Source organism: Dermacentor variabilis, chromosome 1 (assembly GCF_050947875.1).
Source record: "Dermacentor variabilis isolate Ectoservices chromosome 1, ASM5094787v1, whole genome shotgun sequence".
NCBI lineage: Eukaryota > Metazoa > Arthropoda > Arachnida > Ixodida > Ixodidae > Dermacentor > Dermacentor variabilis.
Window position 1 is genome coordinate 174,881,455 of NC_134568.1, and position 23,362 is coordinate 174,904,816.

Here is a 23,362-nt window from a genome sequence, read left to right on the forward strand (position 1 = left end):
AGGATGTGCACTCAGTTTCCTATTCAGTTATTAGAAAAACTCCCAGGTCGTTGCACACCACATACGCAGCTATCGTAGCCCAACCTTCTTGCAATATACATCTTCACCTATCTGTTACACAGCACATGGGGCTAGTGCCATTGGAAATGTGTTGCATGCCTTTAATTGCCAATAACCTGAACACGCCACCGTTCTCTGCTGCAGGTGGCGTTAAGTGAGTGTCATGTTTCGCTCTAGTAGCGTCGTAGGCGTCGTACTTGAGCATCACCCCACCAGCTCAATTTCGTTTGGGTTTCCTATTGCTGTCTTATAACACTACGCAATAGAAAAATGACAATGCGTGTCCTGCGTCACTCTGGACATCTTGTGCCGCAATGATTCATGCCATGTTGGTACATCAACTTCCTGCCGAAATTCCCCGCTCCAAGAAGCTGCTGCCCCAGGCTGTATTCAAGGAGTGCAAACATAAGCTTTGTTCTTGTGTTTTTACATTTATGCACTGTTCTTTGCCTCACCGATGTAACCTTTACCCTATGTAATACCCTCTCTAGAGGACCTTTAGGGTTATTGTGAAATAAATAAATAAATAAAGCCACAAAAGAAAGCATGTCTTGAACCGCTCGGGCGCTACCAGCTTGGCGCACATTGGCCTTCTGCACTGCGACGATTCACACAACGCTTCACATTACTTAGATGCCCACGACATTAAGGTCTTCTATACTTATTACACTTTGGATCACACATTTTCCCGGTTAGTATGTTTTTTCTTGTGTTTTATCTGAAACATATAAAAGGTTCTACTGTACATGTATGCAAATATCCAAGAAAGTGGGTGTTTAGGATGCAGAGACAGCGACCTCCGTGGCTCAATTATTACAGCAGGCGTTCTCAAACATTTTGGCCTTGGGGAACCCGTCCCCTCTTTCCACTGATTTGATTAGCGTATTTACTCGCATAATGATCACACTTTTTTGTAAAAAAAACTGATGCAAATTCAGGGGTGCGATCATTACGCAGGTTAAATTTCCCACGAAAAGAAACATTTTCTTTTTTCATCCCGCGTTTTCTGCGGGATGACAACGGGTCAACAAGCAGGTGGCTGCCGCTGTCAGTGCGAGACACTAAAACAAAAATGGCGGCCGGCGGAGCCAGCCGAACCCACCGAACGCGATTAATTTTCTTCTCATGAATGCATTTTCAGTTTCTTCCGTATCAGCAATGAATAATATCATTGATATCTGCAAGTTTGCAACAATAACGCAGCCATGTCTACTTTGAGGGACAGAAACAGAGATGGGCGCGCTTAACTGCCAGTGACACAGAAACACACAGCAGGCATGCTGCGAAAACTGCGGCATTTGTCTTCACTACTATCCTAATACGGCACGTTTCCGCTTAGGGTAGGCAAATATCTTAGCTGTGTTGCAAGCGTCGACGTATGAATAGGGTACAGTTCTAACGTATCAGTGTAAACGTGGCTGCTATCGTTGCCGCTCGCGATTTGTTGCGTGCCTCAGAGTGCAGATGAGAAGAATCGAAAGGCGCCTTTTTTGTTGTTGACCAAAACCATTATGATGCCTACAAATAATAAAGCCGAGAAAAGTTTGGTTGTAACTTTTTTTTTCATGAAAGTGATAAAAGGAATGAAATGGAGCATCTGCTTAAGAATGTTTGGTGCGTGCGCACCGCTTGGTATGTCTTCAAGAGTCGTTCGCGTAGCATTCGACAGCATTCGACAGATGGTAAGCGCGATCATCATTAGCTAGACTTGGCACACGACATACCGCTGCAACAAGTTTGAGGTGTGATCATTACACTGGAAAGAAAAAAATCACATTTTGACGACAAAATTCAGGGGTGCGATCATTACGCTACTTGGATCATTATTCGAGTAAATACGGTATATACAAAGACTCACTATAAGGGCTCATTAAAGTATACAGAGAATAAAAATGTGTGTGTGTGTGTGCGTGTGTGCGCGCGCGTGCGTGTCGTGGGAGAGTAGGGCCTCATCTGCATGTGGCCTCCGTTATTTATGGTTCGGTGTTAATCACGAAGGCCATCACTCTTGATGAGAAACTTACAATAATACATTGACACAATACCGTAGACACCACTTAAATGGAACTTGAACGGACAGAAAAATGTGTTCTGTTATTGCAAAGTTTCATTTAAACGAAGGACACAGAAATCACCAACAACTGTTTTTCTCTAAAAGCATCCGAGTATTTTGATATTACTGTGGTGAAAAGTGACTCTACTGAGTTCTGCTACTGATATTGTAGCTTCTTTTGAGCAAGGTTATGCTCATGTGCAAAAGGCTTCTGAATTCAGCACAGCTGTCACATTCAAAATAGCACTGTAGACTTTCAACTACATCTTTAGTCTGGTCTGAAACAGTAAAATGCACTGGGACATGGGACAGCAGCTACATCGTCCTCAATAGAATCCAGTCTTCCCCACAAACTTCACCAATAACATTTTCAATTGTCTTCTCAGAGCAGGTAACACGTGTATCATCTGAGGTCCGTATCAGCCTGCCAATGTCAAAGAAGTATTTTAGCAGCCTGACTAAGATTTTACCTGCTTCAAAGGCCTCCCTTTCACCTCAGGGATCATTACTTGCCTAGTAAAGTCCTCATGATGGAAACACCGTTGCAACTCCTACATCTTTAATTTGCATTAACTTTCCCACAACTGCCTAATGGATTGTATTTGCTTCACTATTTATAGCATCACCATTTGGCATGTTTGCAGGACTTTTTCATATGCCATGAGGTAGGTGGTAGTTTTGGTTAAAGTTCCATTAAACCGGAGTTCACAAAAAGACGTGTTTCGTTTAACCCAAGTTTGTTAAAAGCGTGACCATTGGTGGCCTACAGAATTGATACCACTGCTCCATTTATCCGACACTTCTGTAAGAAACTTTCGTTTATCTGGACTCCACTGTACTTTTTTTTTTTCGCTGACCATACGGCTACCGCTTATAAGCATCGCGCATTATAAACGGTATCATCACACCGTTTTCACCTTCATGCCATGATCAGCGGGTAGGGTAGGTGCTTCAGTTATCTTGGGAGTAGCAGTCGACTTAGTTAAACATCATCTTTGTCAGGCAGATGCAAGGTGCTCACACAGTTGTTTTTCATCATTATTCCAAAGCCCTAAGCAAAACAGGTGGGATAAGCCACACTCCCTCCCCCTATAAATTGAGCATAAACTTACCCTATCGAGAGTAATAGTGAACCTCTGGTCCCATGCTTGCTGACTACACGGCTTGTAAGTGGTCTGGCCCACATGGACATTGTCAAGCTTTAAAACAGCCATAATTTCATCTGCAAATAATACATGTCAGTAACCATGTGAACACAACACCACAGTTGCTGAGAAGTGGCTTTTAAAGGGGCCCTGAACCACCTATCGATCTTGGAACAACACATTCTGCGAATAGCATCTGCTGCTGTACACATCTACGCCAAATTTTGCATCGTGAGCAGCTTATGGAGCAGAAAGCGCTGCACAAAGTTGTCTTTTCTTCAAACGCCGTCTTTTCAAACAGAAGTCTTCTCCTTGCCTGTTTCAGCGCTGCCAGCGGCCGCCCCTTTACATCTAAGGGCAGTGTCCCAAAAAGCACTGCCATTGGTTGATAGTTGACATCCATCATGAAGAGCGCGTGGATCAGTGCACTTCTTTCTTCTGTTACTGTGTATAATAGTTGATGTAGTGAAAGAAACAGGCTGAAGTAAGACAAAATGGGAGTTATGAATTTCTATGAAACTGGGGACTTCCGGAAGACACCGACTATCATCTGCTCACACTCTACCGTGCCTATCCATGTAGGAATGCAACTTTGGCTACATTGCTAATCGGTGTCGTAGTCGTCGAATCAAGCTAACATGAAATTTAAACCCAGACCTTGTATATGTTTGCCAGTGCTCGCTTGCTCCTGGCCATTCCTTTCTAGATGCCGTGGCAAACCATCGCTTGATCGCGCTTCAAAATTCACTATTTGAATGTGGCTATTATTTGTCGGTCAAACTGGTGCAAGACAAAGCTGGTCCGCACCACATAGCATGGCCAGACTCGCGCACAGAAGCGCGCACGTGTGTACCACAGACCTGTCGTGCACATAGAAAACATTCGTCGTTTGCGCATAACTGCATCTGTTGCAGATGGCATCTAATCTCAAAGGCTACGTGCTTCATAGTGTAGATACCGCGGCCGGCCCAAGGTCACCATGGGGTGCCATGACGAGCCCTCTCACTGGCGAAACACTTTGAGAATCGTTACTTCAATTGGTCTCTGTAGGTGACGGGTGTTGGCCACTGATCTCTATCACATTGCCATGCACCTATCTTGTCGAAAAAGCGCCATGCATACCTTAACCGAAAGTAGCATTGTAAAGAAAAAAACCAGAAGAAAATGTGCCAATTCTGGCCGGGGTCTAGCCCCCTTGCCATGCCCACTGTGCAACTTCCAGTGCGCTAGTGGAGCGAAAACTAGAGAAAGCCACACATCGGTGCAATAGGTATCTGTAACTATGCTTATACTTAAAGGATTTGAACAACTTTTGTGGTAGGTGATTCATGAGGCGACATTCTTTAAAAAGGGGTCCTGAACCACCCCTTAGGCTTGGCGACACATTCAGCAAATTTCATATGCTGCCGTGAACATCTCAGCCAAATTTTGCAGGCCTCTGCGGAGCTTAGAGGTCACACGCGGAGCGCAATTGCCTTTTCTCTAAAACTTTCTTTTCAAACAAAGGCCTGCTCCTCACCAGTTTATAAGCTGCTGGCCGACTGCCATTTGTCGTCCTATTGCAAGTTCCCACACACAGCTGCTATTCTGTGATAGTAGACATCAAAAGAAGTTTGTTTGGATCACTGTGCTTCTTACTACCGTTACTGTGTATATTGATTGATGCAGTTAACTAAACAGGCTCAAGTAAGTGAAAATCTGTGTTTCAAATTTCTATAGAAATTATGCACTTCTGGTAGAAGCCAATTATAGTCTGCTTACACTCAGCCGAACCCACCCACTTAGGAATGAAACTTTGACCGCATTGCTTATTGGTGTCATAGCCATCAGGTCTTGCTAATTTCAGTTGGTTTCCAACATTCAACTTACCTCAAACCATGCAAAACTTATGCCAAGACCACATGTATGCTATGCCTGCCACGCATCACAAGGAATGCACACCCCCACCAGCGTGTGCTCACTCCTCGCCTATGTAGTTCCCGGCTGCTGCTCCTGGCTAGGCACCTTGGCAGACACTGCTTCATATTGAGCACACCTTGGTCTGCACCAAGCAGCACGGCCAGACTGGAGCACACGAGCATGAGCGGGCACTCCAGCAATGCTGTGCACATAGCAAGTGCACTACAGTTGCATACAGCTGTGTCGGCTGCCTAGTGTAGATACTGGGCTCGCCATGAGGTGCCGCTGCAAGCCCTCTTGCCGTCGATATATGTCGAGAACCATATGCTCTGATTGGTCTCTGTCAGTGACATGACTTGAAGACTTAGCAATGGGAGCTGGCCCAAACTCCCAAATCTGATTAGGATTGGCATGGCCGGTCTGGAGTATGTACAGAGCGCATCGCATAATCCATACCAGATATGGGACAGGTCGTCTGCTTTCAGAGTGGCACACCTGCATGGTGCGCTGCCTCATGGTCGAAATTAATTACATTAGGAATCCTTTCAATGCAAGTCTGGAGTGCGGCATCCATCACTGAGCCGATGAACAGGCTGCCGACCTACTCGCACAAACAATGATGATGTTTTGTTCAAGCCTCAGAAATTGTGTAATTGCCATAGAGATACAAGGCATACTCAAAAAGTAACGGTCATTTGTTTATATTTAAAGATTGGCGGGTGACAACATGGATGAATGGATGTTATGAGGTCTTCTGTGGAACAGGGCGGTGGGTTGCGCCACCAAGCTCTTGCTATTATACTGCCTAATGTCCTACCTAGGCTAAAAAAAAGAAGAAAAAAAGCCTACGATGAACTCTTACAACCAAATTTTCTGACTCCCTATTGCGAGCTCTGCTTTTGTGCGTCTCCGTTTTTTGTTGTTTCCCTACTTTTCTTCCACCAATCTTCCAATCGCCTCTTAGTAATCTCTATTGCGGACATGTTTACTTTTTCCCTGCTGTCACTGAACCCAGGGGCTTCAAGGAGGTCAGTGGTGCCTAAATCGGCCGCCGGGCACATGTCTTCACATTCTTATAAGACATTCTTGTTTCCCTAACTCTACCACAGCACGCACATGCTTCTTCTTCCTTATGTCTCGCTTTATAGGTGTGTGTTCTAAGGCATCCCGATCTCACTTCGAAAAGTAATGAGCTTCCCTTTGAGTTATCATAACTTGTTTCTTTCCTGATTTCGTTTCGCACACAACAGTTGCACACATGCAGCGCCATCTTATGACTTTATGAAGGCACTCAAGTTATTGGTCTGATTCAGTAGTCGTCAGCTTGTCAGTGAATGCAGACGACAATATCTATGAAAATCATTACTCCTGCTAGTTGCAAAGTGTGTGCCATGATTCGATTTTTACGCGTAAAAGGATCACCAACTGGCCGAATTCATTAGGAGTTGTGCCTAGTTTATGGACTTGCAGTAATGAGTGAAGGAAAGGTTAGACAATGGTGTACAGACTTCAAAAATAGCCACACGAATGTGCATGATGAAGAGCGGGTGGCAGGCCTAGTACGCAGAGTGATGAAATCTTTTAACAAGTGGACCAAGCACTATGATTTGATTGCCAATTAGTGTTCTAGCCAATAAACTTCCTCTTGTTAGACGCACCCCCATTTACATGATTGTAATGGAAAAGCTCGAATATCACAAATTGTGTGCAAAGTGGTACTGAAAAAGCTTACCGACCAACGCAAAGATCAAAGAATGTCAAGTGGACGAGTGTTCTTGGACCACTATTGACAAGATAGAGATAACTTGTTTTTATACGTTTTTACGGGAGAGACATGGATATCCAACACCTATGCAGAAACAAAACAACAGTCAATGCAGCAGTGCGATCCAACTTCACCAAAATATAAAAAATTCAAGAAATCTCCTTACTCAAGTTGGAAAATGATGGCTACCATTTCCTGGGACAAAAAGGGCGTTCTTTAGGTTGATTTCATGGAATGTGGAACAACAATTACAACTGACATGTACTGAAAAACACTCACCTGAGACGTGCAATCAAAAATCGATGGTGTGAAAAACTGCCATCTGGAATAGTCCTTAACAATGTGCGTGCTCACACCACTGCCCGAATTAAGAAGAATATTCAACACTTTGGTTGGAAACTTTTTGATCACCCACCCTGCAGTCCCAACCTTGCACCTAGTAACCACTTCCTCTCTCGCACTTGTAACAGTGGCTTCGTGGACAACGGTTTGAAGATAACAGGGAACTCGAGACCGCCGTTGTCAACTGCTTCAATTCCCAGGTGGCGAACTTCTAAGCAGAGGCATTAAAGAAGGTAGTGGCAGTGTTAAGAAAGGTGCTTAGAAGTTAACAGAGATTACTGCATTTATTCAAACCTAGGCCGATAGTTCTTTTTTCAAATAATCATATACCAAACTCTAGGGTTGGCTTAGATTCGAGGATTTAAAAAAACGCGCCAGTTTGTAATTGAATATGATAAATATGGTGCATAGCTAATGCCATCTAGAAAAGTCAGTATTGCAGCCACTATTAGCTGCGCCAGTAGCCAACTGAAGTACACAAGCTGCACGAACGACATCGCTATTTTGACCTGTGTCGTATCGGCATGCGGCATGGCCCATAGTGTGGCATTATTGTAATGGCACCAAACAGCCGATGCCACTGTAGTGCTGCTTTCAAACGAAAAGTTGTGCTAGCCGCAGAGGCCTCGTCAAACCTTCAAGCCAGGCGGGACTTCGGCATCGATGAGAAAAACGTCCATTGTTGGAGGGGGCAATGGGCAACGCTTTTTGTGTCTCCCGAAACGAGGAGATGACAGCTATAAGGAAAATAAGCGTGCAATAACACAGAGGAGTTGTTCACAAAGATCACACCGCATTTTGATGCGTGCGAGCCGTGCCACAATGTCTGCGCTTGAAAATTCTGCAAGTTGCAATTCTGTTGCAAATTCTGTTTATTCGAGATTTTAATGTTTCAGCTGGAAAACAACTTAAATTCCCAGAGCATTCCTAGTGGATGGTATCTTGGTAGCAAGCACTAAACAAATCGCATGAAGGTCAGGCCATGGTAGCGCGGTTATGAGCACCCGTTATGCAATGTGGATTGTGCCAAGAGCAATACATCGACATGGCTCACAGTGCCTGAGATTTACGTGTGTTTCGTCGCGTGGCGCCGTAAATCTTGGGACACCACGGCTGACTGCACTTAGCGCCCGAAGCTAGTGCCTACAAATTAAAAACAAAAGTGTAAAAAGATACGAATATCCGTCCCGAGCCGAAAAGAAAAAGAAAAAAGGGAGTTTCGCCAGAAAGGCGGAGCACTGATGGTGATAGCAAAGATACACCTACACGAAGTAAGGCTTGCGGTATCAGTGTCTCGTGCACTCAGGCAAATATTAATAGATCTTACTCGATGACCACGAACTTGTTGTCACAATGCAAGCACATCGCAAATTTTTATAGCTTTTTGCTAGATTTCCTAGCCATACAGGCTACAAGTACATACTTGAAATGGCAGAAAGCTTTGTTAAATCAAAACCGTGTCACAAAATTACTTCATTCAATCGAAAAAAAAACAAAATTGTTATATTAAGGCTTGACTGTATATGGGAGGTATAATACTAGTCCCAAAGCATTTTTGAGGCTTCAGAGAAGTGTGGTTAAGAGTCCTTTTGGTACTGAGTCTATTCCATTCTAGTTTGAAAAGTGTTTCAGGGCCCCTTTAAGGATCATCATCCCAATACAGGCAAGAATATACAATACAACACAGAATAAGTGAATTGGAAGGTGTTAAAAGTAAAAAAGGTCAAAATTTAGTAGGAATAGGGAACCAAGTCATAAAACCTAAAATACTTACACACCTCAGCAAATACCCACACTTCCTCTTGCTCAAGGAAGGTATGATAATTGCTCAATTTGCTGTACAAAAGTAAAGTCAGCTACAAGTCAGCAATAGTACCAGCTGTGCTCCCATGAAGGGCACAATGCAACATCTCTCTTGTGAATGAAGCCAATTTCTTTTGCTCAATTAAATTTTTGATGCCGAATTTGCAAGCGTCAATAACAATATTTCTAAGTATTTCTAACAAGTTCTAAGTAACAATTTTTTATAGCACCTGTGGCATTATTTTATCAAATTTCACTATATTTGGTAGTCCCACACTTTTATAAGTACTCAAGTTACAAGTCTGGCTCTGATGGGAAGGGCCTCCTATGTAACTCACTAGAGGTTTCTTCTTTGATGCTGTAGGAGCGTGAGGAGTTGCGCCCAGAGAAGCCTCGACCTGTGGCTCGAACAAGGCTACTGCGCAAATCGGCTCCCATGCCTGCCACTTGCGCTCGAGGCAGCCGACCTGGAACATCTTCCAGCAAGCCCTGACAACCCATCAGCCTGCACAACACACACAGAAAAGACCATCTTATTTTATGACAGCTACCACATTTTTGTACATATAACCTGTACCAAAAATTTTTAAATAGTAAAGGTGGGGTGTGAGTTATATGCGAATTCTGCCTTGCCAAGCAGTTTCACAGCAATGCAGCACATGCTGCCATTCAAAGTTTTGTTATTTCTTTTCCCTGCATGTTCAGAGGGATACTGAACAAAAATATGAAAAAATGAGGGAAGCAACAAAATTCAACTCGGAAGACGTTACTGTTGTGATAGGTAGTGTTTATTTCACATAGTTTTTAACGGATGGCTGTACTTTTGGACGATAATGAGTGCGCTGTGGCTGCACGCCGGTACACACGAAGTTGGGCACCGACCACCGTGACGTCATGTGTACAGACTTGTAGCAGCAGCAGCAGCAGCAGCAGCAGCAGCAGCAGCAGCAGCAGCAGCAGCAGCAGCAGCAGCAGCAGCAGCAGCAGCAGCAATAGAAGTGAGCAGCCGGCACCTGCCTGACGTCCGCCTCTCATTGTTTTTCGTGGGCACGCAACCATGCAAGGTACGAGTGAAAGAGAGTGCACGAGTGGCGCAATGACATAAAAGTGCAACATGAACTTGCTCTGTAGTCTGTTTCTAACGATGGAGTAGTCCAAGTGTACAATTCGAATAATGAATTAAGCCACTATTTCAAATGCGGTGGAAGTTGGAAATGAAACAAGGCATTGTAGTTGTTTTGAAATTGTTCGCGCTGAAGTTTCTGAACACTACAGAAACAGGGACGAGTTGCATGTTTTGTTGACAATATTCACATGCCGATGCAGGCAGTCAGCCATTGCCCAATAGCGAGGGGGTACGCATAGAATGCCTGTGGCATACGTTCAGCATCTGCTCCAGTCCACCTTCTACCTGCACCAGTGCTGTGGTGTAACCACTGCGGACACTATATGAAGCTCTACCATAGCATTATGCCGAAGTTTCATGACCAGATCAGAAGTATTGAAGGACCTTGCTACTGCAATGCACAGCGAATGCCACTCGAGCGAGCAGCAGTACGAAGATGGCACGATGCCTTTGCTCATTTCCAGCCAATCTTGTCCTCGTTTTTCCGATGTGCAATAAAGAACTAAAAAACCCAACTCTTTTCGTCTCCTTTTCTTGAATGCACCTCCGCTTGCTCCGTTATTTTCTTCTTTCCGCTTTCTGGAGAAAATGGAGGGGACCGCACCAGGCTTTAGGCACTGCCCTTTCGCTGACATGCCGCAGCTCTGCACCAAAGCAGGGCTCGTCTGATAGTCATTGTCCTTGAAGTGTTCGAAGCACAGAGTCACGCTATGACAGTACCTATGATGGTTGCTATGAGCGCGCAGCACGAATCCATATCCTTCGAAGCTTTGGCTCCGCCTGAAAGGTATGATATGGCTTGTCTTGCCCGATGATACTTTTCCCACACCCTTGCGCCAGCAGAGTAGAGGCATTATTCTCTTGCGCTGTGTCAGGTGCTTCACTGATCACATTACTATACCTGACAACTTGAAGATTTGGAAATTCGAAAAACTATTGCGGCAGAGGGGGGCCACACTATTTTTTTAAAGGAATTTGCCTTTTACGACAAGCTTACTCACGTTTTCACAACCGCAAGTGAAATCCGTGTCTTGGAGACTAAAGAGCGAAAACTCCACTTGGGCACAATTTATTTTTGCAATGATTTTGCTGTTGCCGACTTTGACTGCTTCAGAAACTTTTTCGTGTAGGTTTGCTCAAAGCAAGCACCACTCTGGTGCCCCATGACCATCAGCAGACTTTCGAGTGTTTTCTCACACACAGATGAGCAAAACTCCGTTCCCGAGTTTTGTTCACAGTGCTGAATATTCTCTCACATTCAGCATTGTTGTGGGGAATGGAGAGAATACCCAGCATAACCATTAAAATTCTGTGGAACCAGAGCGATCCGTCGACACTTGGAATGCTTCCTAATTGCGGCCACTGCACGTCACACCTTGGCTCATTCTATATGTTGGCTGGAACCTGATATGCTTGCAACTTGGCAAACTCAACTTCAAGTGCATTGATTGCTTCTTTTGATTTGCCACTCTGCTGGGGTAGAATAGCAGGGGACACCATAATAAAATAATGCATGCTGTTGAATGAAGCAGTTTCCAGAGCTTGTACTTGAGCAATTTCAGCCATCTTGAGATTGACGTCTTCTAGCAGGAATTTGTGGCGAATGCTGCTGTTAAGTACAGACGTACAGCAGAGAAGAACTGCTCTCTCTCAATGCAGCTCAGTGTCTCAACCACAGAGTAGGTTGTGCTGCCAATGACAATGTCTTCATCACTTTTCTGGTTCCAGCAATGAATGACATGCCTTGACAACACCTGGGCGCACAAATTCAGTCAGGAGATCCTCAAAATGGTGGTTCAAGAGGCCCCTCAGTACATGAATCTGAGGAGGTTGTGCCTGAAGAAGGCAGTTTGCCTTCTCAAAAAGTGGCATACCATTTTGGAGAAAAATACAGCATGCCCTGTTTAAATCCGATGACAAAAAATAAAACAGGCGCTCCTCACGGGTCACGTGGCTGGCTTCCCCCAGAATCCTTGGTATGAAGTTTCAGTTTTTTTGTTGGAGGTCCAGAATGAGCTCCTTTCCTTTTTAGCGAGAGTTCATCGCCGTCAGTGCTTTCTATCCCCGAGGCCTGCAGCAGTCTTGTGATGATGTGTAGCAGACTTTGGGTCAGTGCAGGGTTCTTGGGGGTTTGTGAGGAAGTCTTCGGAATTTGGTAGGACTCCAAAAACAAGTTCTGCTTGTTGCACTGCTTTGTTCCAGATAAAAAAAAAGCTAAGTAGTGGTTTCCACTGGTCGAGCAGCCTCTTCAAACACTTTCCCAACGACAGCCAACATGTCGGCAAATGCTTCAACATCTTTCTGACCTCGGCATCATGCATTTTTTTTAACTCTAAGTCGATCTTTCCGTTTCGGGCTTTTCTCCAGGTAAAAAAAAAAACATGTAAACCAAAGCCTCATCAACCTTTACAGGAAGACACGAAGCTCCTTTTTGGGCGGCCAAGTTGATGAGATGGCACGGGCAATGAACCCCTATCAAACCTGGTTGAGCATCTCTCAATACAGTAGAACTATTGTACAACAACTTTCGTGTGCACTCTGCCCCCGTGGCTGTTGGCGTTGCCCGCACTGGGATGATGCTATCATGAAAAGTGCCGGCAGCGGGGAGCGAACGCTTTGTCTGCCTCTCGCTGCAACGAGCCACCGAAACTCCAGAGCACGCAAGCTCCTCTACTAAATGTGTGGGAAGACAGCTTACATGATGCCAAGATGTCTCGGCAAGCCCACTCTTTGCATACATGGCAGATAACCTCTAACGCAGGGTGCGCGGCTGCGTATGCGCTCGGTCATGCTTAAAGCCATGCCCAACCACGGCTGAGACGTGCACCAACTTACCCTCCACTCCCCCCACACCCCGGCGTGCGCACTTGAATGCGTTACCGCGAGCTCACCCCCTCCCCCTTTCTCTTTGCTCGCGCAGGAAGGCGGCACTCGTGAAGCTGCCATATTTCGAGTCTCACCCTCGCACACTTTTCCTCGCACTTAAAGCACACAGTGTATAGGGCACGCAAGGATCTTATTGCACTTGGACTTTATATGGAACATGATGTGGCTTCACTTCTGCAGTCTTGTCGTGCGATTTCAGAGGTGCATTTGCAAGCAGCCGCTTGTAATTTAATTATTTGACCATCTGAATCCGCGAAAGTTTGCATTTATTGTCCTGGCATTCCTTTACACAGGCAGTGAAATTTCATTATGTTGAAATCGCATACAAAGACATTTTTAGTGAGGTCCTAAGCACATGGTGTTCTATGGACAAGAGGTTATGAAACGTTAAATACTTCGCTATATCAAGAATTTTGTTATGTCTAGGTTTAACTGTATTCCTTTTGACTCATAGGCAGTGCCAAAAAAGTTATTGAAGAGGCCCACCTGACTTGGAGCTGACCCGTGACAGAAGCTGGCTTTGAGAGAGGCACGCTTGGGCTGGCTGCCAATGGGCTTAGCGGAGATGCTGGCAAGCCTGGCTGCTCAGTTCGGGGCCCATGTGGCACTATGGATGGCGAGTAAGGGTTCACCAGCTGGCTAGATTCCAACTCGCGCTTGAGCAATTGCCACTTGGCACTGCCTGGTGACAGTTCGGCACGCTTCAGTTCCAGTGACCGGCGAACCAAATCAAGCTTCTCACTCGATTCAACTAAACTGTTCTGTGCCTGTGAGGAGAACAGTAATGAAAGTCTCAGGAGCTTGCTGTATTCCAGAGAAGTGCACTGATAAATTGATGCAACAGCATTTCCATAAACATTATAAAATAAAATGCTAACATGAGATGAAATGTGCAAGCTAGCACAGAAGTAATAAACATGTAGTGTACCATTCAGACTGATAAACAAAGAACACAAGGTCACGAAGCAGCGCTTTCTTCCAACCAATCTTTACTTGCAACATTTAGCGCATATTGCCAAAAGTAAATCAACCTTTGTTTTTTAGACAAGAATAGTAAGCTGGGAAAGTTTGTAGCTGTTCATGGTTGCAGGGGTAGTGCTAAACTTTTAAGTGCTCTTAATTAAGATTATGGCAAATTAAGGGGGTCAACATGTATTTGGAGTCAACCAATAGTGCCTTATTTGTCTGTTGTCTACAGTGCTGTGCAAGTATGTCAGGTGCATCAAGCAACAAAAATGTTTTCAGAAGCTCGGCATTACAAATACGGAAGGCGAAATTCTTTGAAGTAGAAAACAAACTCAGAAGCTTCAGCATATCAGAAAAACATGTGAAGCACGCAAAGGCCACTATGGTGCATTGGGTAAATGACACATGGTATGGCCAACAAGCCACAATGGTTTGCTGGGTATTCTTAAAGTACCATTTCAGCAATATTTTCGCCAGCTGAATTCCAAGCAAATGACACCAACAGCTATGACAGAATTAGAGCAACAGCAGCTGTCACTTCGACATGGCAAACAAATTAACTGCCATAGCTCGAATTTTGAAACGTCATGATAAAGAAATTTCCTGCTCCCGCTTATCACTCCATTTGCAGGGTAGAGTTGCGGGAGGGATTTGACTAGTACATTTAGAGTCTACTTTGGATGATAATATAACGCTTACATATAAACATATGTAATGTGATTACAAGTTATCATGCACATGTGAGGCACTCCATATAGTGCAATGGTAAACTTGAAGTTACATGCAAAGATATCCTTCATGTTCTTTGCTACGGCTAACAATTTTCAGCTTGCCTAAACCACTATTATGCTAATCACCTAAAGGCATGAAAATGAGCAAGGGAAAAATGAACAAGAGAAAAAATAAAGCTTTCCTTTATAATTAGTTTCTTCTTCCGAACTACTCATTCAGATATTTTCCTGGGAGCAGAGTGCTTGCAGAAAGGTCCTTACACAAGGCACACGCTGGCGTTGTGTGGAAAATGGAGTCATTGAAACACAATGCATTCTCTCAAACTGGTGGAAAATATATGCACATAGCTGAATCGGTATGGGACTATGTCCCATTATTTTCTAACATTTTCATGAACCAATGTCAACTGTTGTAGAATCACATCTAGCACACTCTGATCCTAAAATGGCCCATTTGCACTAGAGCACTGCAATAAATTAACATGGCAATGTTTTTCACAAGAACGGAAGATGCCACCTGTCATAACAAGGTATTGTTTGAAACTGTGCACAAATGCTTAAAGTAGGCACCCTTAAAAACTGCTGAATTATTTGATGTTACAACTTCCAATATGAAATTCTGGTGAGATAAATAGAATATAATAGAGTCTGTTCATGCTGTTGTCTTAAAGAGAATTGGTCTACCGTATTTGCAGCATCGTGCACCTACAGGAAGAATTCCAATACTGGGCACAGCACAACAGTGGCAATAGAGTTGTATCCAGAGCCACACAATTAGTAGTTTTTTGGCCCTAGCTGCAGACATAGTAAAGTGGCATCTGCAGTATGACCTGCGCCACCATTACGATTCAGTAGTTGCTTTAGCAGGAAGACTCTTCTAGTAACAAATTGAGTGACATAGAGTGAATGCTTCATATTGTGAAAGCTGATGCAACTCACCTCTTGGAAGACTTTACGATCTGTGACTTTCCCTGCAGCCTGACATAGCTTGAGCACATTCTTCGCTCCTTCCACAACAGCACACTCTACCTTGAGCCGATGACGGAGGTCTTCTATCTGAAGCTCTACAGGTGACATAACCTCAGATATCTTACCTGCGAAGGATGCGGTTGCTATCAGTGACCAGTGAAGTCAATACACAGCACCACTTATTGAATATACGAAGACAAGCAATGCTTAATGGACCGAGGCTATGGGCATATTGCATAGTAACTTCTGTATACACCGTTTCAATTTCTATACTGTATGTGTGTCCCTCGCTGTAATGCACCTGTTGGCAAGAGAGAATTTACTTATGTACTGTATTTCTTCGATTATAAGGCAGTCACAATTACAAAGGGAGGGTGCAGTCAAGGGATCCAAGAAAAAACATGTATGCACACCAATATAAGGTGATATAGAGCAGCCGACGAATTATTAAGACTCTGCAGGGATTGCCCGAAATACCCAATAATCAGAAGCACCGGAAATAATTGGTGTAGGATGCACGTGAAATTCAGCTTTTTGCGAGACTTCATGGCAGCATGAATTTTGCCTTATAATGTGGCTTTATGGCAGCACATACTGCACTGCCACAAAAAGGTGAAATTCGCCTACAGCCCGCACCCTGCCTTTACTGTGAAATTTTTCAAATTCTCAGTGTGGGTTAAACACACAAAAATATCAGGGTGTCTACCAAGTTGACATTTCCAAATTCCCTGAGTTTTCCAGGTTTTCCCTGAGCACCGTTGCAAAATTTCCTAAATGAGCCAGAACTTTGTTTTATGTCAAGACAGGCTGACACAGTGTTGCCCAATGCTGTCACTCTCTAGTAAGCATGTTGAAACAAAAAAATGACTTAATCCAATTTGAATAGTAAGGAGTAATATCTATCTTATTTGAAAAAAAAAAAAAAAAACAGAAGGAAGGTGTTAGTAAAATGTACAGCTAAAAAATGGTAAAACCCATTCCAAATTAAGTCGAACATTTTCAAATACCAATGAAAATGAAATGCATAAATAAGAAAATATTTCTGAATATGAGCTATTTCTATCAACTGATAGCAAGCTCATCGGTATGAGGCCTGAACTTTGTCACAACTAAGATTCTCTCTCAGCAGCTGGGAAGTCAACCTCAACTGTCTTGACATACTCTCAGCCCGTACACAACATCTTAGTGTTGTCTTTCACTGCTTTAAAGAGTTTATTTTGGTTTGGATGAGGGACACCTGCATCTCAGCATCAGCCAACACTGTTTTCTTTAGCTCAAGCTCCTTCAAAGCGGCGGCGGCACGCTTCCTTTCCCGTTAATTCCTCAGTGCGTCGGTCCTATCTTTTCTCATCCTCCTTCTACCATGCTTTTACCCCATGGATGATTTGAAGCATTCTCTTGGTCAGTTGTACAGTCAACGTCCGATTTTTTGGACTCCCTAGGGGTCGCGAAAACATTCAAAAAATCGGGCAGTTCGAAAAAAATGAATGCATGTCTTTAACTGCCCTTAAGGGCTAAAATTGCCACAGGCACGTCCGAAGAAGATCTGAAGGCCTGCCAGTACACTTATTAGGCATATCGGTGCTCGTACTGTGACAGGAGACGGGGGTGCACGCGTGTATAAAATACATACTGTATCCCGTGACAATTGCCCCTTCCCACGCTTGTTATGCTTCACCGCCTAACATTGCTGTACTGAGGCGAAGCTAACTTTCGGAGACTGGCATTACGCAAAGCGCTGTGCTCTGCGAGCTTCGAAGCCAATCGCGAGGATTACAAAGACGGAGTCGGTGCCATTGCTGACAGCGGCGAATTCCTTCAATGAAAAACACGGCACCGCAAGGCAAGAAGCTTAATAGCGAACGTAGAAGAGCTAGGCCTAACGTTGCCGCTGTGGTGGCTACGGCTGCCAGCGGATCTGCGTGCGAGTGTGCCGGTTCGAGGCGGCGAGATAATCAAAACGGCGGCGGTGGCGGCGGCTTTGATTAACACCATTTCAGACCTGCAGTCAGGGCAATATACATTGACTATATGGAGTAAGTGGTGGTGCCGCAATGCCATGCGAATTATCGGGCATGTCCGAAAAATCGGGCGTCTGGAAAATCGGTCGTTAATACTTTGGCGATACATCGTGCCGATGACACGGCGTCAATGGCGAAATGACGATTCGTTGAGAATCTTCTGTTACTGGAGCCAGCATTAACACGACTTTCGTTCAATTTCAATAAAGTTACAGCTAATTTTCCCTGATAGAAGCACAAATTCCCTGAAATTTCCCCGAGTTTTCCAGACTATTCAAATTCCCTGAGAATTCCCGGTATTCCCGGTTTTCCCGGTTGGTAGACACCCTGAATATGGTACTGCCTCGCCTGCTAAGGCTTCTTACTAGCTGTAATTTGTGCTGTCAAAAAAAAAAAAAAATCTATATCACCGGAAATGGCGTGCTGCTGCCACTATTGGCGGCGAGGAGTTACGGAGTCGCCATCTATCGGAAGCGCCTCGCTGGCGTAGTATGAGGGATCACGCGGCGCGCTCCTCATAGGTTTTGCTATTAGCGTTCACTGAAAACACCACGCGCAAGCTCTCCCGGACATTTCTGTAAGTACTTTCGAAACGAGAGAATATTTTACTGTCTAAATAATAATCTTGGGCAAACTCAAAGCACAGAATCGTTTAGACGCTATCTCTTTACCGAATATGTACAGTGAACGCCACTGCGCGCGGTCGCCGCGATGTAGTCTCCCGAACCGGCTTCTTGCGTGAAAGGTAGGTAAACGCTGAGAGCAAACTATGGGAAATATGCTCTTATAGAGTTTGTATAACTAAATGGAGCGTAATAGAATGAAGCCTCAATGCAGCGATCGCACAGATTCGCAGCGACCGACGCGCGTCTGCATGCTTGTCCGCGCACTGTTTCGCTTTCGCCGCGTGCGCATTTTCCCACCGTGCCATGAGCTTTAGGCCGCAGAATATGAGCATTTGACAGCATACAAGCAGCCATTGTTGCGTGGGCGCTATCAGAGCTGTTAAAAAATAGTTGCATTGTAGAGACTTCGACGCCTACGGGGACTGTGATGTGCCGTCGCGACAAATCAATCTTTTTTTTCTTCTAAATTCTCGGACGTTTCAATATTATTTCTCGAGTTGCGTCGCACTGTATGTTTATCGGTGTTCTCAGCGTGTGATTTCCCGCTCCTTCTTTTTTGTAATCCAGTATATTAAATCATCATACAAACATGACCATATACCATGTTTTTTTTATTTGCTTCTTACCGCTCTCTTTCCACTCTAGTGAATTTGCCAGTATCTATAGCATCGACAAGTTAATAGACGAAACCGTCATGACATCAGTCGGGCAGCGGACTCGGGCGAGAGTCTCAGTGCGCGTTTGCCGAACATCGCAGGCACGGCGCCGTAGCAGAAATCTTCCTCGAGTCTGTTCTTGCTGCATACCCGAGTTGTAGCCGATGACTGTTTGCGCGATTTATGTTTCGCGAGCCATGCTTCACGTAGCTTCTTGTCCTGCGGCTACGTGTGAATAAGGCTGACACCGGGCCCCGTTGCGTACGTCGGGCACTGCGGCACTGAGCAGTTGCCTACCATGTTGCGCGCTTTCAAAGGCAGCCACTACCTATTGTAGTGCTTTCAAGCGTTGTAAAGGAGACACTCGAAGCGGGAATATCTCGCCACTAAATGAGATCCGCAGCCTACGAAGGAATTTAAACTCTCGTTTTCAGCTCGCTTCGGCGCTCCTGAAGCAGCCGACGCGGCCGCTATGTCCACGTGATCCCTCCTAGCACGTCACGCCGACGGTGGCGCCAGCTTTTCCAGTGGTGGAGCTCGAGGCCAATATTAAAATACTAGTAACTGAATCTATCCGCCTCACATATAAGGGAAAGTGACTTTGAGACTAAGAATTCTGGGCAAAGACCTCACTATATTCAAATAAATATGGTATTTATTTATTTACTGAATACTGTAGGTCTATTGCCCCAAGCAAGATGGGCAAAATATGAAGTTTGAGAAGGAATAGAAAGTAAACAATAGAAAACAAATGTTTCAGAAAAGCATTGCACAACACATGATAAATGGCCTTACCTATAACCATAAAAAGAAAGTGTTTGCACTTGTGTACACAAAAGAGACAAGGGATGATGGACCAGTTTCCACATGCATTGTGTGCACTTTCCTTGCCTTGTTAGTGATGGCAATCTCTCTGAGATCAAAGTACAGTCAAGTCACTGCATAATGAACATCAGTTAAACAAAATTTCTGGCACAAAGAAGTTTTCTTTATTCCCCATCAGTGCCCCATAGAACTTGATGCATCAAAATTACTGCCACAACCATGACGGGCGCGTTTTCACTTCAACGATGTTTTTATGAAGCAAGCCTCGCCACTGCCGCTCCCAAAAAGGAAAAAAATTACATTAACTCGTGAGTTACACTCTCGTGAGTACTGAAAACAACATAATGTTAGTCAAATAAAATGCAACCATTTCCTGTCTATGAACACCCTCAAAAATAGCACTGGCAACAGCCACACAACAGCCTACGACCAGAGCCAGCAACACTATCAATGCATGACGAATGCTGCTGTTATTATGAAACCTCATTCAAAAGATAGGTCATTATACAAGCTAAGCTAGCGGCAACAGAACCGAGTCACGTTTCCTACATTTTTCTGGTTGAGTCAAGCCAAGAAGAATGAACTATTGGCGTACGACTGCTGTACTGGCACCTCCGTGATCGTTGAGCCCAACTCCGTCGTTGTTACCGTATAAAAATACCGTATTTACTCACACAATCGTCGCATGCCCCACATTGGTTACCGAGAATTTGAATTTTTCCCCTCAAGCAATCATCACACCCTCAAAAATCACTGCGACTGTCGTCTGCTTGTTCCGGCCTGAGATGATGGCAGCACATGGCAGCCCAGCATCTTCTGTTGAATGTCATACATACTACTGGCACACACAACCCAACCCTATAGGAACCACAAGTGGCAACATTTCCGCCATCTCGTGAAGTCAAAGTTGCACATGGGTACCTAACATTGGCATTGTTTTTCTTCGGGTCACTTCACTATACAGCAATATGAAAGCTACACTGCTGGTTTTAAGATGAGGACTGATGACAGTGGCTATGCAGACATGGCAATATGGCTAGCTATGAGGCAGCTATTAGATTAGCAACGTCAGCTTTATTTATTCTTTTAGTCACTCTAGGTTCAACTACTGTCTGCCAAATAAAGGGCAGTGAGAAGGAGTAGAAGCTGCGCTCTTATTACAAAGGTAATTGTTGTTTCAGTAATATTTTGTTTGAGCTTACGGTCGGTGGCTGGCATGAAAACGCTTATATACAGCCACTTCATCATTAAGAAAATCCGGCATCGACGTCCCACGCCAGTGTACGGCATAAGATGTTCTGGCAAAAAGATTTTCAAATCACGTATACCCAGGCCTTCCATATGACAGAGGGAATTGACTGAAATAATTGAATTTCTCAAGCTAAAATATGTAGAAAAATCGTAAACTACGACCTAAAGACATGATAGCTCTCGGATTGTAATTTGACTATACGAGAAAACAATTCTGTTTTGCAAAAACTCAAAGAAACCCCACGACACACAAACCGGCCATGGCGTCTGCCATTTCGTGCGTAGCAATGCGATGGATGTCTTGGGGGCCACGGAGTGGCGCGCCCGGTTCCTTATAATAACTCCAGCTAGCATGCCTCCCCCATATCACGGCCCACGCAAGAGGCCGTGGTTATACCACAAAGCTCGCCTTCATGTATAGCGTTCGCGGCAACCATTTCCAAGTAAACATTACAATTACATCCCTCTAGTTGCCGGGAGGCATGAGAAGCAGTCAGGGATCTTTGAATGCTATCGCATTCCACTCTAAAAGACGAAGCCTTAAGCGTCCTCCAATTTTTTTCTCATTTTCCTATTAACCCTTTGAAGGTTTTTGCCGTATATGTACAGCGGCGGTTTTCTGTCCCGCAAGGTCTTTGCAGTACGAGTACGGTTTTGACCCTCCGTTTGAATTTCGCGCCATAATGACGATGCGTGCTCACTGGGAGGTGCTTAGGACTTACAAGAAGCGTTTGAAATTTGTGCTACCTTCTTGCAGAGATAAACAGAACTGATTTCTAGCTCCAGCGCATCGCACAGACTGCGGCAACACCCCTTTTGCGGTTTCGGTTTCGCCGCGTGATTGCAATGGTGGCATGCGAAACGTGATCTTTCTTTTTGTCGACACTCTCTTGCAGTGGTTGCGAATGTTGATTTCTATCTTGATTGTCGCTGCTCTTAGCTTGTTTATCACCGCTGCTCGCGAGGTATTCTCGTTCTCAGCGGCAACATGCTTTCGTGGTTTCAGTTCCGCTGCGTGATCGCAACGGAGGCACGTGAAACATGATTTTTCTCTTTGTCGCTACTCTCTGGCAGGGGCGGCGGAAGTTGATTTCTATCTTGATTGGCGCTGCTCTTAGCTTGTTGATCACCGCCGCTCGCAAGGTATTCTTGCTCTCTGCGGCAACGCGCTTACGCAAGAGGGTGCCCCAGACCTCTGCCCAAGGCAGCCGCATGCGGAGATATCAAGTGTGTGCCAACACAACTCGTCGCACCAAGAGGAGAACAGACGCGCATTTTAGGTGTGTAGACTGCGATAAGGTGCTGTGCGGAGACCCGTGTTTCAAGGAGTACCACACTCTGAAATACTACTGAACATTTTGCAGTTCTGAGTGGTGCCGACACCAAAATACTGTTCCTAATTTTGTTTTACTATTTATTCCAGACTTTATACATTCTGTACATTCAAGATTCGCAATAAAGTAATTTGACCAGCTGGGAAAGTTTTTTTAAAAATAATTCGACCCTCAAAGGGTTAAGCACCTATACTCCATGTCAAGTCTATTGCAGAGCTGCCACAAGGCATACACAGGCAATATCCCTGAGCAGCGGAATATAGTTTTGGGCATAACTGTCCGATCAATGGCAGGATTAGAGAGTTTTGTTTTTGCTAAGTACATTATACATTACAGTGACATGCGACATGTTAGGACCTTTGCACGTATGCATGTCGTACCGTATTTATTTGCATAATCACACTTTTTGTGAACAAAATTGACATAAATACAGGGGTGCGATCATTACGCTGGTTAAATTTCCCGCGAAAAAAAAAAAAAAAACTTTTCCATACCACTTTGCTGCGAGATGACAACAGGTCAACAAAAGGCAGCTGCCGCTGTAACAGTGCGGGACACCAAAACAAAAATGGCGGCCAGCGGAGCAAGCCGAACGCAATTTTTTTTTTCTTCTCGTGAGTACATTACGTTCATATGCAAGGACTTCATATGATGTCATGTCAACTTATAAGTTCTGCATGGAGCAGGTGACCAGACAAAAATATGTGCCAGACTCCAAACTTTGATCTTAAGTCAATTGCTGTGAGGTGGCACTCCGTTTATACTAAACTAAATTTGTATTGCTGTATTTTCCTTCCCTTTCCCTATGTAATGCTCTAAAGGAAAAAAAAGATGATTAAAGAAGTTACATCTACACCTGCAGGAATCTGAACACTAACAGTGATAGCTGTTTGATGGACATTGT

General features: G+C 44.5%; 1 protein-coding gene across 3 annotated transcripts in view; it reads right to left on the reverse strand.

Annotated features, from left to right (window-relative positions):
* The window catches only part of Pkn (serine/threonine-protein kinase N), a 178,157-nt gene that overhangs the window by 132,855 nt on the left and 21,940 nt on the right, over nt 1-23,362 (reverse strand). For all 3 annotated transcript variants that reach the window (XM_075699852.1, XM_075699861.1, XM_075699868.1), the window contains 4 exons: nt 15,716-15,870; nt 13,566-13,846; nt 9,406-9,572; nt 3,226-3,335 (listed from right to left, as the gene is read on the reverse strand). In XM_075699852.1, the coding sequence (XP_075555967.1) occupies nt 3,226-3,335; nt 9,406-9,572; nt 13,566-13,846; nt 15,716-15,870 (713 nt within the window). The remainder of the gene's footprint in view (nt 1-3,225; nt 3,336-9,405; nt 9,573-13,565; nt 13,847-15,715; nt 15,871-23,362) is intronic.